General features: G+C 45.9%; 2 protein-coding genes and 1 non-coding gene across 7 annotated transcripts in view; 1 reads left to right on the forward strand and 2 right to left on the reverse strand.

The window, feature by feature from the left end:
* PWWP2A (PWWP domain containing 2A) overlaps nt 1-13,186 on the forward strand; it is a 66,699-nt gene that overhangs the window by 50,335 nt on the left and 3,178 nt on the right. The window lies entirely within an intron of this gene.
* On the reverse strand, nt 4,741-4,842 carry LOC111547237. The gene has a single exon (XR_002733060.1). It is a non-coding gene; the product is annotated as a U6 spliceosomal RNA (small nuclear RNA).
* TTC1 (tetratricopeptide repeat domain 1) overlaps nt 12,205-13,186 on the reverse strand; it is a 58,389-nt gene continuing 57,407 nt past the window's right edge. For all 4 annotated transcript variants that reach the window (XM_023218858.1, XM_023218859.1, XM_023218862.1 and 1 more), the window contains exon 8: nt 12,205-12,817. In XM_023218858.1, the coding sequence (XP_023074626.1) occupies nt 12,684-12,817 (134 nt within the window). In that variant the 3' untranslated portion in view covers nt 12,205-12,683. The remainder of the gene's footprint in view (nt 12,818-13,186) is intronic.

The following is a 13,186-nucleotide window of genomic DNA, read 5'->3' on the forward strand; positions in this document are numbered from 1 at the left end:
TTTTTTTTTTTTTTTTTTTTTTTTTTTTTGAGACAGAGTCTTGCTCTTGTCGCCCAGGCTGGAGTGCAATGGCATGATCTTGGCTTACTGCACCCTCCCTCTCCCGGGTTCAAGCAATTCTCCTGCCTCAGCCTCCCGAGTAGCTGGGATTACAGGCATGTGCCACCACCCCCCGGCTAATTTTGTATTTTTAGTAGAGATGAGGTTTCTGCATGTTGGTCAGGCTGGTCTCAAACTCCCGACCTCGGGTGATCCGCCCGCCTCGGCCTCCCAAGATGCTGGGATTACAGAGTGAGCGACTGTGCCTGGACTTTTTTTTTTTTGAGATGGAATTTCACTGTTGTTGCCCAGGCTGGAGTGCAGTGGCGTGATCTTGGCTTACTGCAACCTCCACCTCCCGGGATCAAGCGATTCTCCTGCCTCAGGCTCCCGAGTAGCTGGGATTACAGGCATGTGCCACAACGCCTCGCTAATTTCGTATTTTTAGTAGAGACAGGGTTTCTCCATGTTGGTCAGGCTGGTCTCGAACTTCTGATCTCAGGTGATCCACCCGCCTCAGCCTCCCAAAGTGCTGAGATTACAGGCATGAGCCACTGTGCCTGGCCAGAATATGTTGTTTTTTAAGGATCCTTTTCTCTAGTGGTTAGCATGCTGCCAAATCTTTGCTTAATTGGAATGAGATTTATTTATTTATTTATTTAGAGATGGAGTCTTGCCCTGTCACCCAGGCTGGAGTGCAGTGGCATGATCTCGGCTCACTGCAACCTCTGCATCCTGGGTTCAAGCAATTCTGCCTCAGCCTCCCGAGTAGTTGGGATTACAGGTGTTTGCCCCCATGCCTGGCTAATTTTTGTATTTTTAGTAGGGATGGGGTTTCGCCATGTTGGCCAGGCTGGTCTTGAACTCCTGACTTCAAGTGATCCACCTACTTCGAGCTCCCAAAGTGCTGGGATTATAGACGTGAGCCACCACACTTGACTTGGAATGAAATTTCATGGCCTTAACAATTCCTTTGCTTTGGTACCAAGAAGGTAGTGAGCTTGGGGTGAAGGAGAGTATGATTCAGGAAAACTGCCAGAAGAAGAGGGAGCTGGCCAAACACAGTGGGAAGACATTGTCTTTAAGTGTTAAGAGTACTTTCAGGGTTAGCCCTTTCATTATTTCCTTGTGAGGCAAGTTTGTAGAAGCAGCTGTCTAAAGGAGGGAAAGCGGGTTGGTGATGTTCAAAGAAAGACGTTTTTGGCCGGGCGTGGTGGCTCACGCCTGTAATCCCAGCACTTCGGGAGGCCGAGGCGGGTGGATCATGAGGTCAGGAGATCGAGACCATCCTGGCTAACACGGTGAAACCCCGTCTCTACTAAAAATACAAAAAATCAGCCGGGTGTGGTGGTGGGCGCCTGTAGTCCCAGCTACTCAGGAGGCTGAGGCAGGAGAATGGAGTGAACCCAGGAGGAGGAGCTTGCAGTGAGCCGAGATAGTGCCACTGCACTCCAGCCTGGGCAACAGAGCAAGACACTGTCTCAAGAAGAAGAAGAAGAAAAAAAAGGTATTTTTATATTAATAACCTGCCTTAGTCTAAAGAGGTAGGAGACATGGATTCTGATATCAGTTCTGTCAATGACCTTTGACAGCAAAGTCACACAGTAGCCCCATTGGCAAAATGGGGTGTAGAAATCCATCTTACCAAGCTCTTCAGTTCCTACCCAGCCAAGGCCGAAACCCCTGGGAAGATGTCAGGAATTTTTTTTTTTTTTTGAGACGGAGTCTTGCTCTGTCACCCAGGCTGGAGTACAGTGGTGCGATCTCCGCTCACTGCAACCTCTGCCTCCTGGGTTCAAGCGATTCTCCTGCCTCAGCCTCCCAAGTAGCTGGGACTACAGGCATGCGCCACCGCACCCGACTCGTTTTTGTATTTTTAGTAGAGACAGGGCTTCACCATGTTGGTCAGGTTGGTCTTGAACTCCTGACCTCGTGATCTGCCCACCTCGGCCTCCCAAAGTGCTGGGATTACAGATGTGAGCCACCGTGCTGGGCCAGGAATTTTTGTTGTTGTTAAATAGAATATAATCCACTGTTTCTGAGTTTTGTTTTAGCTCAGTGCCTAAGTCCTCTGGATCCTGAGTAGGCAGCTCAAAATTTGGGCGATCTTCTACGTAAGTTGAACTATAACATCATTGTGGAGTGCCCTGAGGTAAAAGAGGAGGCTGACATGTTAGTGCCCAGAAAAGCAAAGCCAGGGCCTTTAGTAAGAACAGCCTTACAGAAGACAAGGATGGATGGACGCTTCACATGCCTAGATTCGTCTTTCTTAACATCTGTAGGAAATGAGACGGGCCAGACAGGCTTCTGTAGCACAAGCTGAAACTATAATCTCCAGCCTCTGATGCTAATTCAGAATCCAATCAAAGTACCACACTGCCCTAGGAAACTATCAGGCCTTTTCTCCCAGTTAAGTTGATGGGCAAAGTTGCAAACAGCATTTAATTTTGGGGCAATCAAACTACGCCTTACAAACTTGAGATCAAGTACTGTGTATAGCCTACGAAAGCCTACTCCTTTGATTTTTAATTACTATTTTCCCTACCTTTGTTCCCTTAACTCCCATCCCTGAGGAGTTTCAGGTTTGTGATTTCTGACTTGTGAGTGGGAGGCACCGAGTGGAAGCTGTTTGCCACTGGCTCAGACAGCACGTGGCAGCTGCTGGGTGTGAGTCCAGGTGGGCATGTCTCTGATGTGGACATCAGTCTGGTACTGTAGGCTGCAGAGGGACAGTGAGATTCCAGGATCTTCAAATCCACCTCTTCACATTTGAAACCAAGTGTTTCTCCAGAAGCCTTTTTGGGGGGGGTTCTCTTCACTCTGTCGTGACGACTGATGGCTGATGAGCCCAGTGCCTACTAGTGGTTCCCACCTTAATAGACCATATTTTTCTGCAAGCGGAACCGGCAGCTGGGACTGATGGAAATGAAGACTAGCTGACACTGGGTCACTGGCACAGATCACTTGCTGTGGGCCTCCTTGGCAGTGAGGTAGCAGACCCTGCTGTGCCTTAGTGAAGGGGGAAATAGGAGCTTCCAGTTTCCACTTGAGTGAAAGGAAAAAGAAGGCAGGGAATTATATTTCTAGTTCTGGCTGATAGAACTTAACTTTTGTATGATGGCACTTATTCCTAGCTTGCAGATCTCAGAGGACTGGGCAACTAGAAGAAAATTTTATATTACTTCTTTTTTTTTTTTTTTGAGATGGAGTTTTGCTGTTGTTGCCCAGGCTGGAGTGCGGTGGCACATTCTCGGCCCACTGCAACGTCCACTTCCCGGGTTCAAGCAGTTCTTCTGCCTCAGCCTCCCGAGTAGCTGGGGTTACAGACATGTGCCACCACACCCAGCTAATTTTGTATTTTTAGTAGAGACGGGGTTTCACCATGTTGGTCAGTCTGGTCTCGAATTCCTGACCTCAGGTGATCTGCCCGCCTCAGCCTCCCAAAGTGCTGGGATTACAGGCGTGAGCCACCCTGCCTGGCGATATTAATGTTTCTATTATAGAATATCTCAGATATTTGTAAAAGCAGACCAGTAAAACAAACCCCTGTATACCCAACCTAGCTCTAACAAGTACCAACTTGTGGCCAGGAAGATTGAAAATTTTGATGCTTTGAAATGTAAAAATAGAGAACATCCTCACTCTTTTTAGTCGTATTGTTTTTGAGACAAGCTCTTGCACAGGTTAGGCTGGAGTGCACTTGTGCAATCCTGGCTCACTGTAGCCTCGACCTCCAGGGCTCAGGCAATCCTCTGACCTCAGCTTCCTGAATAGCTGGGACCACAGATAGACATACTACCAGGCCTGGCTAATTTAAAAATAATCTTTGTAGAGATGGGGGCTCACCATGTTGCCCAGGCTGGTCTTGAACTCCTGGACTCCAGCAGTCCTCCCACTTCAGTCTCCCAAAATGCTGGGATTACAGGCATGAGCCAGTGCGTCCAGCCACTGCGCCCAGACCTCTCACTCATTTTCATAAACTTTTTTTTTGAGACGGAGCCTCGCTGTGTCGCCCAGGCTGGAGTGTAATGGTGCAATCTTGGCTCACTGCAACTTCCGATTCCTGAGTTCAAGTGATTCTCCCACCTCAGCCTCCCGAGTAGCTGGGATTACAGGCACCTGCCATCATGCCTGGCTATTTATTTATTTATTTATTTATTTATTTATTTATTTATGAGATGGAGTCTCGCTTTGTTGCCCAGGCTGGAATGCAGGCACCTGCCATCACACCTGCTGGCTAATTTTTGTTTTATTTATTTATGAGATGGAGTCTCACTCTGTTGCCCAGGCTGGAGTGCAGGCGCCTGCCATCACACCTGGCTATTTATTTATTTATGAGACAGAGTCTCACTCTGTTGCCCAGGTTGGAGTGCAGTGGTGCAGCCATGGCTCACTGCAGCCTCAACCTTGTGGTTCAAGTGGTCTTCCTGCTTCAGCCTGCTGAGTAGCTGGGACTACAGGTATGCACTACCACCCCCAGCTAACATAAAAAAATTTATTTTGTAGTGACAGGGTTTCCCTATATTATCCGGGTGGTTCTGAACTCCTGGGCTCAAGCGATCCTCCCACCTCACCTTCCGAAGGTGCTGGGATTACAGGCGTGAGCCACTGTGCCCAGCCCGTAAACTGCCCCTTGAAGGGTTGTAAGCAGTCGTTCTCATGTGCTAACGTTATTTTCACCCTACTTCTTGGACTGGCTGGTAGCAAGTAATCCATTTTTTTAATTGACTTTTTTTTTCAGAGTCCATGCTAATCTTCTCTGTATCCTTCCAATTTTAGTATATGTGCTGTCGAAGCAAGCACAGTAATCAGTTTTTCATTTTCAGAAGCATTAATGGATCTGGTATAGTGTGAGGTCAGGATAGCTCTGCACACAACAGGAGGAAGTGATTGCAAATGATAGCTTCCTTTCCCTGTACAGCTTTTAATTGTGCAGTTCACTGAAGGAGCATATTTTTCAGCCACTTCTGGTGGAATGCACACATACTTTTTAAAAGGAAATCCAGGTGATGGAAGGATTAAGCTTGTTACTATCAAGTACCAAGAAAGCAGGCTGGAAAGAATCCCTAACTGAAATCACTTCAAGGAGAGTTGCCTAGGATTGTGTGGGTATGTATCAAGTACACAATATCCACAGATAAGGTTAGAGGAAGAGTTTCTCTTCCCTATCCTCGTCCCTCCTGTATTTCTTAAGGGGAGGGACGAGCATAGGGAGGGAACCGGCACAGTAATGAAGGGAAGTGATCACAGAAAACAACAGGAAGGAACATACAATCCAGCTGGCAGTGACCACAGGCTGCAGGCTCATAAGGCTGCATCTGAATGGGGGCTGCGCAGCTGAGCGCCAGCAGCTCCAGCCTTTCCTCTTAAGCCAAGGGCAATCTGGAGAGAGCACAGATAACAAGCAGAGGAAACGGATGAGGGCTCGTCAAGATATTTCCCATCCTATGTGGTGTCTCAGATTTGCACTTTGGTCTTGGGGGATTATTGGACTCTTCCTCTTAAAGATCTTTTCCAAGATTAAAGCAGCCATTAACTTCCACAGCTGTCTTAACAGCCGTCCTCTTGGTTCTGTTATCATAGCCTTTCCCTTTGACATCCCAAGTTTTGCAGAACTGGTGGTAAAAGGATTTGCAGGCCTGCTTAGTTCCTGGGATCAGACCATGTTTGCAAAAATATATCTTCCATCAGCTTTACATCTGACGCCTGCTGCCAGCTTCTCCTCCCACTATCTATTCAGGCAGTAAAATGCCTCTAAAAAGCTCCTGCGCCTAGTCTTCCTGCACCAACTTAGATCCTAGCTTGAAAGTTGAGTGAAATGTTACTTACCAGTCGTCTCAGAGGCCAGTTCAGAGACTGAAGGGGCACCAAAAATAACTACTAAGCCCAACATCTCTTTTTCTTTCTGAGACAGGGTCTCACTCCCAGGCTGGAATGCAGTGGTGCCATCTTGGCTCACTGCAGGCTTGACTTCCTGGGCTCTGGTGATCCTCCCACCTCAGCCTCCTAAGTAGCTGGGACTACAGGTGTGTACCACCATGCCTGGCTAATTTTTTGTATTTTTACTAAAGATAGGGTTTTGCCATGTTGCCCAGGCTGGTCTCGAACTCCTGGGCTAAAGCTATTCACCCGCGTTGGCCTTCCAAAGTGCTGGGATTACAAGCGTGAGCCACTGCGCCTGGCCAGCAACATTTCTTAAAGCACTCTCCCCTACTTTCAGTTACCTAAAATATTGTAGGAACTGCAACTCTCAGCATTTATGGATGACACAAACATTCATGTCTTTGGCTTTATCCAAGCAGCTCTGAAGGACAGTGTATGAGGTCTTGTCATTTTGCCGAAGCTCAGATGTATGCCCAGTGCCATGATGTCCCTAAAGTTATAGGAGCATCTGTAACATGTAGGCTTAGCGACTCTCCAGCCTCCACATTTAGACATGGTATAACACTGTCTCCTTAAGTACAGTTATTTGTAAAGTGAGAAGATTTGCGTTTGGCAGGGAATGGGGCAAGGAACAAAAGGCTGAAAATCACCAACCACAACAAACTGGCTGCAGTGCTTGTGATGAAAGGGAAGCACACATGGAAAGGCATATTATTTTTTCTTTCAGAGACAGGGTCTCTCACTGTTACCCAGGCTGGAGTGTGGTGGCTCAGTCCTAGCTCACTGCAGCCTCGAACTCCTGTGCCCAAGTGATCCTCCTGCCTCAGCCTCCCAACTAGCTGGGGCTACAAGCATGTGCCACCATACCTGACTTGGTTTTAAAACATTTTTTGGTAGAGATGGGGTCTCAGTATGTTGACTAGGCTAAGGTCTCGAACTCCTGGTTTCAAGTAATCCTCCTGCCTCAGCCTCCCAAAGTGTTGGGATTACAGGTGTAAGCCACTCCACCCAGCTAGTTCTTAGAAAAATGGTTGAGATTTTTAAAATAGGTAAATTTAATGGCATGGATCCATGAGTAAAATGAAGGAATGAACCCACAGTGCACTCTACACAGAAAAACCACCATATGAGTATGAATTTGTTTTAGAAATCCTAATTTCCTGGGGAAGCCTCCTGCAGAGGCCCCAACCAATGGAAAAGCTGCTCCTGTGAAAACTGGAAAAGTAGTTAAGATACAGTGTGGGAATATACAGAAAACACAAGACTTGATGGAAACGTGGCCTGGAGAAGGTGAGGAGACTGAAACGAAAGGAAAAGTTGGGGATTTTTTAATCCTTGGAAATATCCAAGATGCAAAAAATGAAAACTTAAAAACCAGGAGACAGATGCTTACAGGCCAGGTTGAATGTTCAACATCTGAGGACATTCTGCATGGCCGTGCAAGACAGGCTAGACTGGCTTAGAGCAACCTTCTTTACAGAATGTTTTTTATTTTTATTATGTATTTATTATTATAGAAATGGGGTCTTGCTATATTGCCCAGGCTGGTCTCAAACTCCTGAGCTCAAGCGATCCTCCTGCCTTGGCCTCCCTAAGTGTTGGGATTACAGGCATGAGCCACTGCACCCAGCCTACAGAATGTTTTGAGCTCCATGGGTATGATTACTGGATTCACTATTGAGAAACCCTAGCTGAGCCCTCCAAATTTGCCAGAACTACACACTTAACGAATAACACTACTAAGAAAGTTTACTTGAATAACTAGGGCCAGAAACTCCAGGGTGAGGTGGCCACTTCGGGCAATACCGGGTTAAGTTACTGACTTTGATTCAGTGACACCAAGCTGTCGTCTCTGTCTCCCACTGCATTCTTTGGAATGTGAAAAATAGCAAGTAAGCCTTTTTTTTTTTTTTGAGATAGGTTGGTTTCACTTTGTCACCCAGGCTACAGTGCAGTGGCATGATCTCAGTTCACTGCAGCCTCGACCTGGGCTCAAGCAATCCTCCTGCCTCAGCCCCTCAAGTAGCTGGGACTACAGGCGCATACCACCACACCCAAGTAGTTTTTTGTAGAGATGGGGTTTCACCATATTGCCCAGGCTGGTCTTGAACTCCTGAGCTAAAGGAGTCTGCCCGCCTCAGCCTCCCAAAGTGCTAGGATTATAGGACCTGTGCCCGGCTGAGAAAAAATAGCAAGCAAGCCTCCTAAGCTGACACTTGAATTACTTGCTGGGTCTTAAAATTTATGGAGATGACTAGTTTCTATTTATCTTGAGGTAACAGATATTGGTTAGTAGTGAAGGAGAAATCTGAAAAAACAGGCACTAAAAGGGCACAGAATTAGAAGACTTTTGAATAGTGATGGTTGTTCACATTAAAACCACCTCTTGTGGAATATCCTTTAATACCAGTTTACTAAGTCTCTAGTACAGTGGTAGCTGCTGGTACTATTAACAACATAAATGTGGCCCTTTCCATGAACTCACGGTCTACTCAGGAGGCAGACGAGAAATAGTAGATAATATTTTAAAGAACGTTTCTCAGAGTCTCCAGGGCAATTCTAAAAGATCAAAAATTATTTTTTTGAGACAGGGTCTCACTGTGTTACCCAGGCTGGAGTACGGTGGCGTGATCTCAGCTTACTGCAACCTCCGCCTGTTGGGTTCAAGTGATTCCCCTGCCTCAGCTTCCTGGGTAGCTGGGATTACAGGCGCCTGCCACCATGCCCGGCTAATTTTGTATTTTTAGTAGAGACGAGGTTTTGCCATATTGGCCAGGATGGTCTCGAACTCCTGACCTCAGGTGATCCACCTACCTCAGCCCCCCAGAGTGCTGGGATTACAGGTTTGAACCACCGCACCTAGCCTCCAAAAATTATTTTGACTCATTGCAATATTGTTGGAATACGAATATGTACAACGTCACAGTGTTACTACTACCTTAAAAGTAAATTCTGGTATGCTTTTTTGGTGGGGGGTGGGAAGCATCATATAACTTTTAAAAATTTTTTGAGATGGAGGCTTGCTCTGTCACACAGATAGGAGTGCAGTGGCGTGATCTTGGCTCACTGCAATCTCCAGCTCCTGGGTTCAAGCGATTCTCCTGCCTTAGCCTCCCAAGTAGCTGGGATTACAGGCATGTGCCACTGTGCCTGGCTAAATTTTTGTATTTTTAGTAGAGATGGGGTTTCACCATGTTGGTCAGGTTGGTCTTGAACTCCTGACCTCAGGTGATCCGCCCACATTGGCCTCCGGAAGTTCTGAGATTATAGGTGTGAGCCACGGTACCTGGCCATAGCTTTAAAATCATACATTCTAGCAGCAATAGGAAAATACAGGCCACCTTCCTACCTTAACACTTACTTTCTACTTTTGAACTCTGAAGATTTTCTATGGTCAAACATTTTCTTTTTTTTTTTTTTTTTGAGACGGAGTCTTGCTCTGCCGCCCAGGCTGGAGTGCAGTGGCCGGATCTCAGCTCACTGCAAGCTCCGCCTCCCGGGTTCACGCCATTCTCCTGCTTCAGCCTCCCGAGTAGCTGGGACTACAGGCGCCCGCCTCGTCGCCCGGCTAGTTTTTTTGTATTTTTTAGTAGAGACGGGGTTTCACCGTATTAGCCAGGATGGTCTCGATCTCCTGACCTCGTGATCCACCCGTCTCGGCCTCCCAAAGTGCTGGGATTACAGGCTTGAGCCACCGCGCCCGGCCCAAACATTTTCAAAAGGTTTGAATATACCTTTTCTTACAAATGTTAGAAGCAGCAAAGTAACAGTGCCCGATAAAAACTCCTTGGCTTAAGCAAACTCACACCTGCTGACATCCTTTCCTTTCCAGACAATGCACTGCTTTGCCCACCCACTGGGAGCATGTAATGTTGGCCTTGTGTAGCATCCTATAAGATTTCAGTGTGATTGAGAGGAAGAGGAGGATGAAGCCTAAGAAACAAAATCTGTACACTCACAGCAATGGTGGTCTCGGGCATCTTCTCTTAACCAAAGCTGTTTCTAGATGAACAAGTCTATTTCCTATTCCTTGGAGACACTGATAGTCCTTCAGGAATCTCAGCCCTGATTTTGCTAAGTCTAAGCCATGGAGCTCAAGGCACAATCTGACAGTAGTTCTCAAAATGTAGTCCCAGGCTCTGTAGGCATTCTGGAGACCCTCTCAAGGTGTCTATCTGGCCAAAACTATTTTCATAATACAAAATTAAAGGGTCTACTTTTTTCACTGTCATCCTGTCAATGACTGCACTGTGATCTCATGACAAACTGAATATAGGAGATGTGAGACTCTTGCTGTTTTCTATCAAGTCATGCATTAAAGAGATTTGCAAAAATGTCACTCTTCTCACTAAAATGTGTCTCTGAGTTGGAAGATTTTTTTCATAAAAATATAAAAAAAATTCATTAAAATTTCCTTTTTTTTCTTTAGAGACAAGGTCTGTGTCACCCAGGATGAAGTGCAGCAGTGGGATCATAGCTCACTGCAGTCCTGAACTCCTGGGCTCAAGCAATCAATCCTCCTGCCTCAGCCTCCCAAGTAGCATGAAGCCACTACGCCCAGCTAATTTTTTTTTTTTTTTTAAACTTTTTTTTTTTGTAGAGATGGAACCTTGCTATGTTGCTCAGCCTGGTCTGGAACTCTGGTCTCAAGCAATACTCCCACATTGGCCTCCTAAAGTGCTGTGATTACAGGCATAAACCATCCATCGTTCCTGACCCGACATAAAATTATTTATAGTAACATGAAACATGTTATTTTTTTAAAGGGATTAAATACTTTAAAATTTTCTATCTTAATTTTTAATATACTAAATATTGATACAATGCATATAAGTGGAAATGCTCTTAAAATTTTTTTTGCAGACTATGAAGGGCTCCTGAAATAAAAGTTTGGGCATGGTGGCTCACACCTAATGCTTTGGGAGGCCGAGGTGGGTGGATCACCTTGAGGCCAGGAGTTCAAGACCAGCTTGGCTAACATGGTGAAACTCTTGTCTCTACTAAAAATACAAAAAATTAGCCAGGTGTGGTGGTACATGCCTGTAATCCCAGGTACTCTGGAGGCTGAGGCAGGAGAATTGCTTGAGCCTGGGAGGCAGAGGTTGCTGTGAGCCAAGATCGTGCCACTGCACTCCAACCTGGGTGACAGAGCAAGACCCCATCTCAAAAAAGAAAAAAAAGATTGGGAACCACTGTCTAGCATAATGCTGGCTGCACAGGAAGCACTCAACACTCACTACCAGACCATCCAGCATTCCACACGGTATTCATACAACTTATATGATTTTTCACGCACACATTTTTGGGAAAATTGGATGCCAGATTTAACATAGTTTCTTCTGAGGTTCACTTTGACCAAAAGGAAAAAAAAGCCAGAAGCTTTTCTTTTCTTTTTTTTTTTTTTTTGAGACGGAGTCTCGCTCTGTCGCCCAGGCTGGAGTGCAGTGGCCGGATCTCGGCTCACTGCAAGCTCCGCCTCCCGGGTTTACGCCATTCTCCTGCCTCAGCCTCCCGAGTAGCTGGGACTACAGGTGCCTGCCACCTCGCCCGGCTAGTTTTTTTTTTTTGTATTTTTTTTTTAGTACAGACGGAGTTTCACTGTGTTAGCCAGGATGGTCTCGATCTCCTGACCTCATGATCCGCCCGTCTCGGCCTCCCAAAGTGCTGGGATTACAGGCTTGAGCCACCGTGCCCGGCCCCAGAAGGAAAAAAAAAGATCAAAAGCTTTTAGGAACAGATCAGAAGAATCACATAGTCCTTAACACTGGGAGTATGACTAACTACTGCACATCACTTACAGAATTATATGTGTAATTTACTTCCAAGATGAAACTTGCATGGCAATGCTTTTGACACTCAAACCAGAGCAACTGCAAGCTTTTCACTAGCATCAGTGATGAGTAGAAAAATATTCTATCTTTGACACCTCTGGGTTCATGTAGTTGAAAAGAATATGGTTTTGTTCTGGGATTCATATACTACCATTCCTTGATGAAGCTATTTTAAGTTAAAAATATTAACATTTGGTCAAAAACAGATTTATAATTATCTACACAAACCTGGTGGGGCCCAAGACAGCTTGTAAGGTGGACTTTCTGAATTCTAGTACATGGTAGAATGGTCAACTCTTCAAGATAAATCTACAAGGCACCAAAAACTTTGGGCAGATTTGTGGAATCTGTTATCAGTAACCCTGCTTGAAACCAACACTGCTCCCAAAGCCAGAGAAGGCTTCTGCCTTAGTTGTCATTACGTGACAAAATTCACAACCCAACCCAGACCTAAGCACAGAAAGCTTTTATTACCACAGAGGAAACCAGGAAACGCTGGAGGCAGCCTCGTTAGCTGTGTGATCAGGGAGGGGACAGGCAGGCGGGAACCCGTCATCAGTCATGTCTGGGCAGTCTCCCAACCAACAGGTCTGTTTGGTTCAGGAGAGGCTTTTGCTGGGCTATGTGTCTGTGTGGATCAGGAAGGTCAGCCTCGACAAATGGGCTTCTTCCTGGACATAGGACAGCCAGAACCGGGGCACCAGCTGCACAGATACCACCTTAAAATAGAAATCAAATTAGGTTCATTACATCGGGAAGTACATTTCACCCTGATCATAAAAGAGGGAAAAGGGAGCACTAGGCTCTACTGGATAGGCTTTCTTTTAGATAAGATGCTTTTAAAAGTTAAACATTGGCAGGGCCTTTCCCCTTGCTAACAGCAAGCAGCACACAATTCCAAGTCAGCTTGTAAAGCTATTGTTATCTTTGTTATCTGTTATTATTTGGATTTTGAACGAAATTGATGGAGTACGAGCCGGTAGAGGAATCCTGTTTGATCTGGAAATTTTCTGTGGAGAGCCCAAAAGGTCGGAGAACCAAGTTCCCAAGATCTTTTAATTTACCTGTAATGTAAAAGCAAAAACTCAAATGAATACAGGAATGAACAGAAGCGGGAAAGCACCAATTAATCTTGCCTTACCACTGAGTACAAAATATAAAAGTATCTCTTTGCAGTTAAAGAAATGCCTACTTTTAATATGATGAAAGCTTCCAGGAGAGTTCCCAGCCCCTATTTCCCACTCAGCAGTGCAGTCACTTCAGTGCCATCCACCCCAAGCCTGTGCTTCATAGATGAGAGTGGAGTCCTGCTGGCTCCCTCTGGGAGATCAAAGCCTCCTGTCCTAACTGGCCAGTACTATCAAAGGACACAGGCTTCTGGGGTGAGTTCTGGGAAAACCAACTGCTGTTCCAGTGAGGCTCAAGGCACCCTG

This window comes from Piliocolobus tephrosceles, chromosome 4 (genome assembly GCF_002776525.5).
Source record: "Piliocolobus tephrosceles isolate RC106 chromosome 4, ASM277652v3, whole genome shotgun sequence".
NCBI classification, from domain to species: Eukaryota; Metazoa; Chordata; class Mammalia; order Primates; family Cercopithecidae; genus Piliocolobus; species Piliocolobus tephrosceles.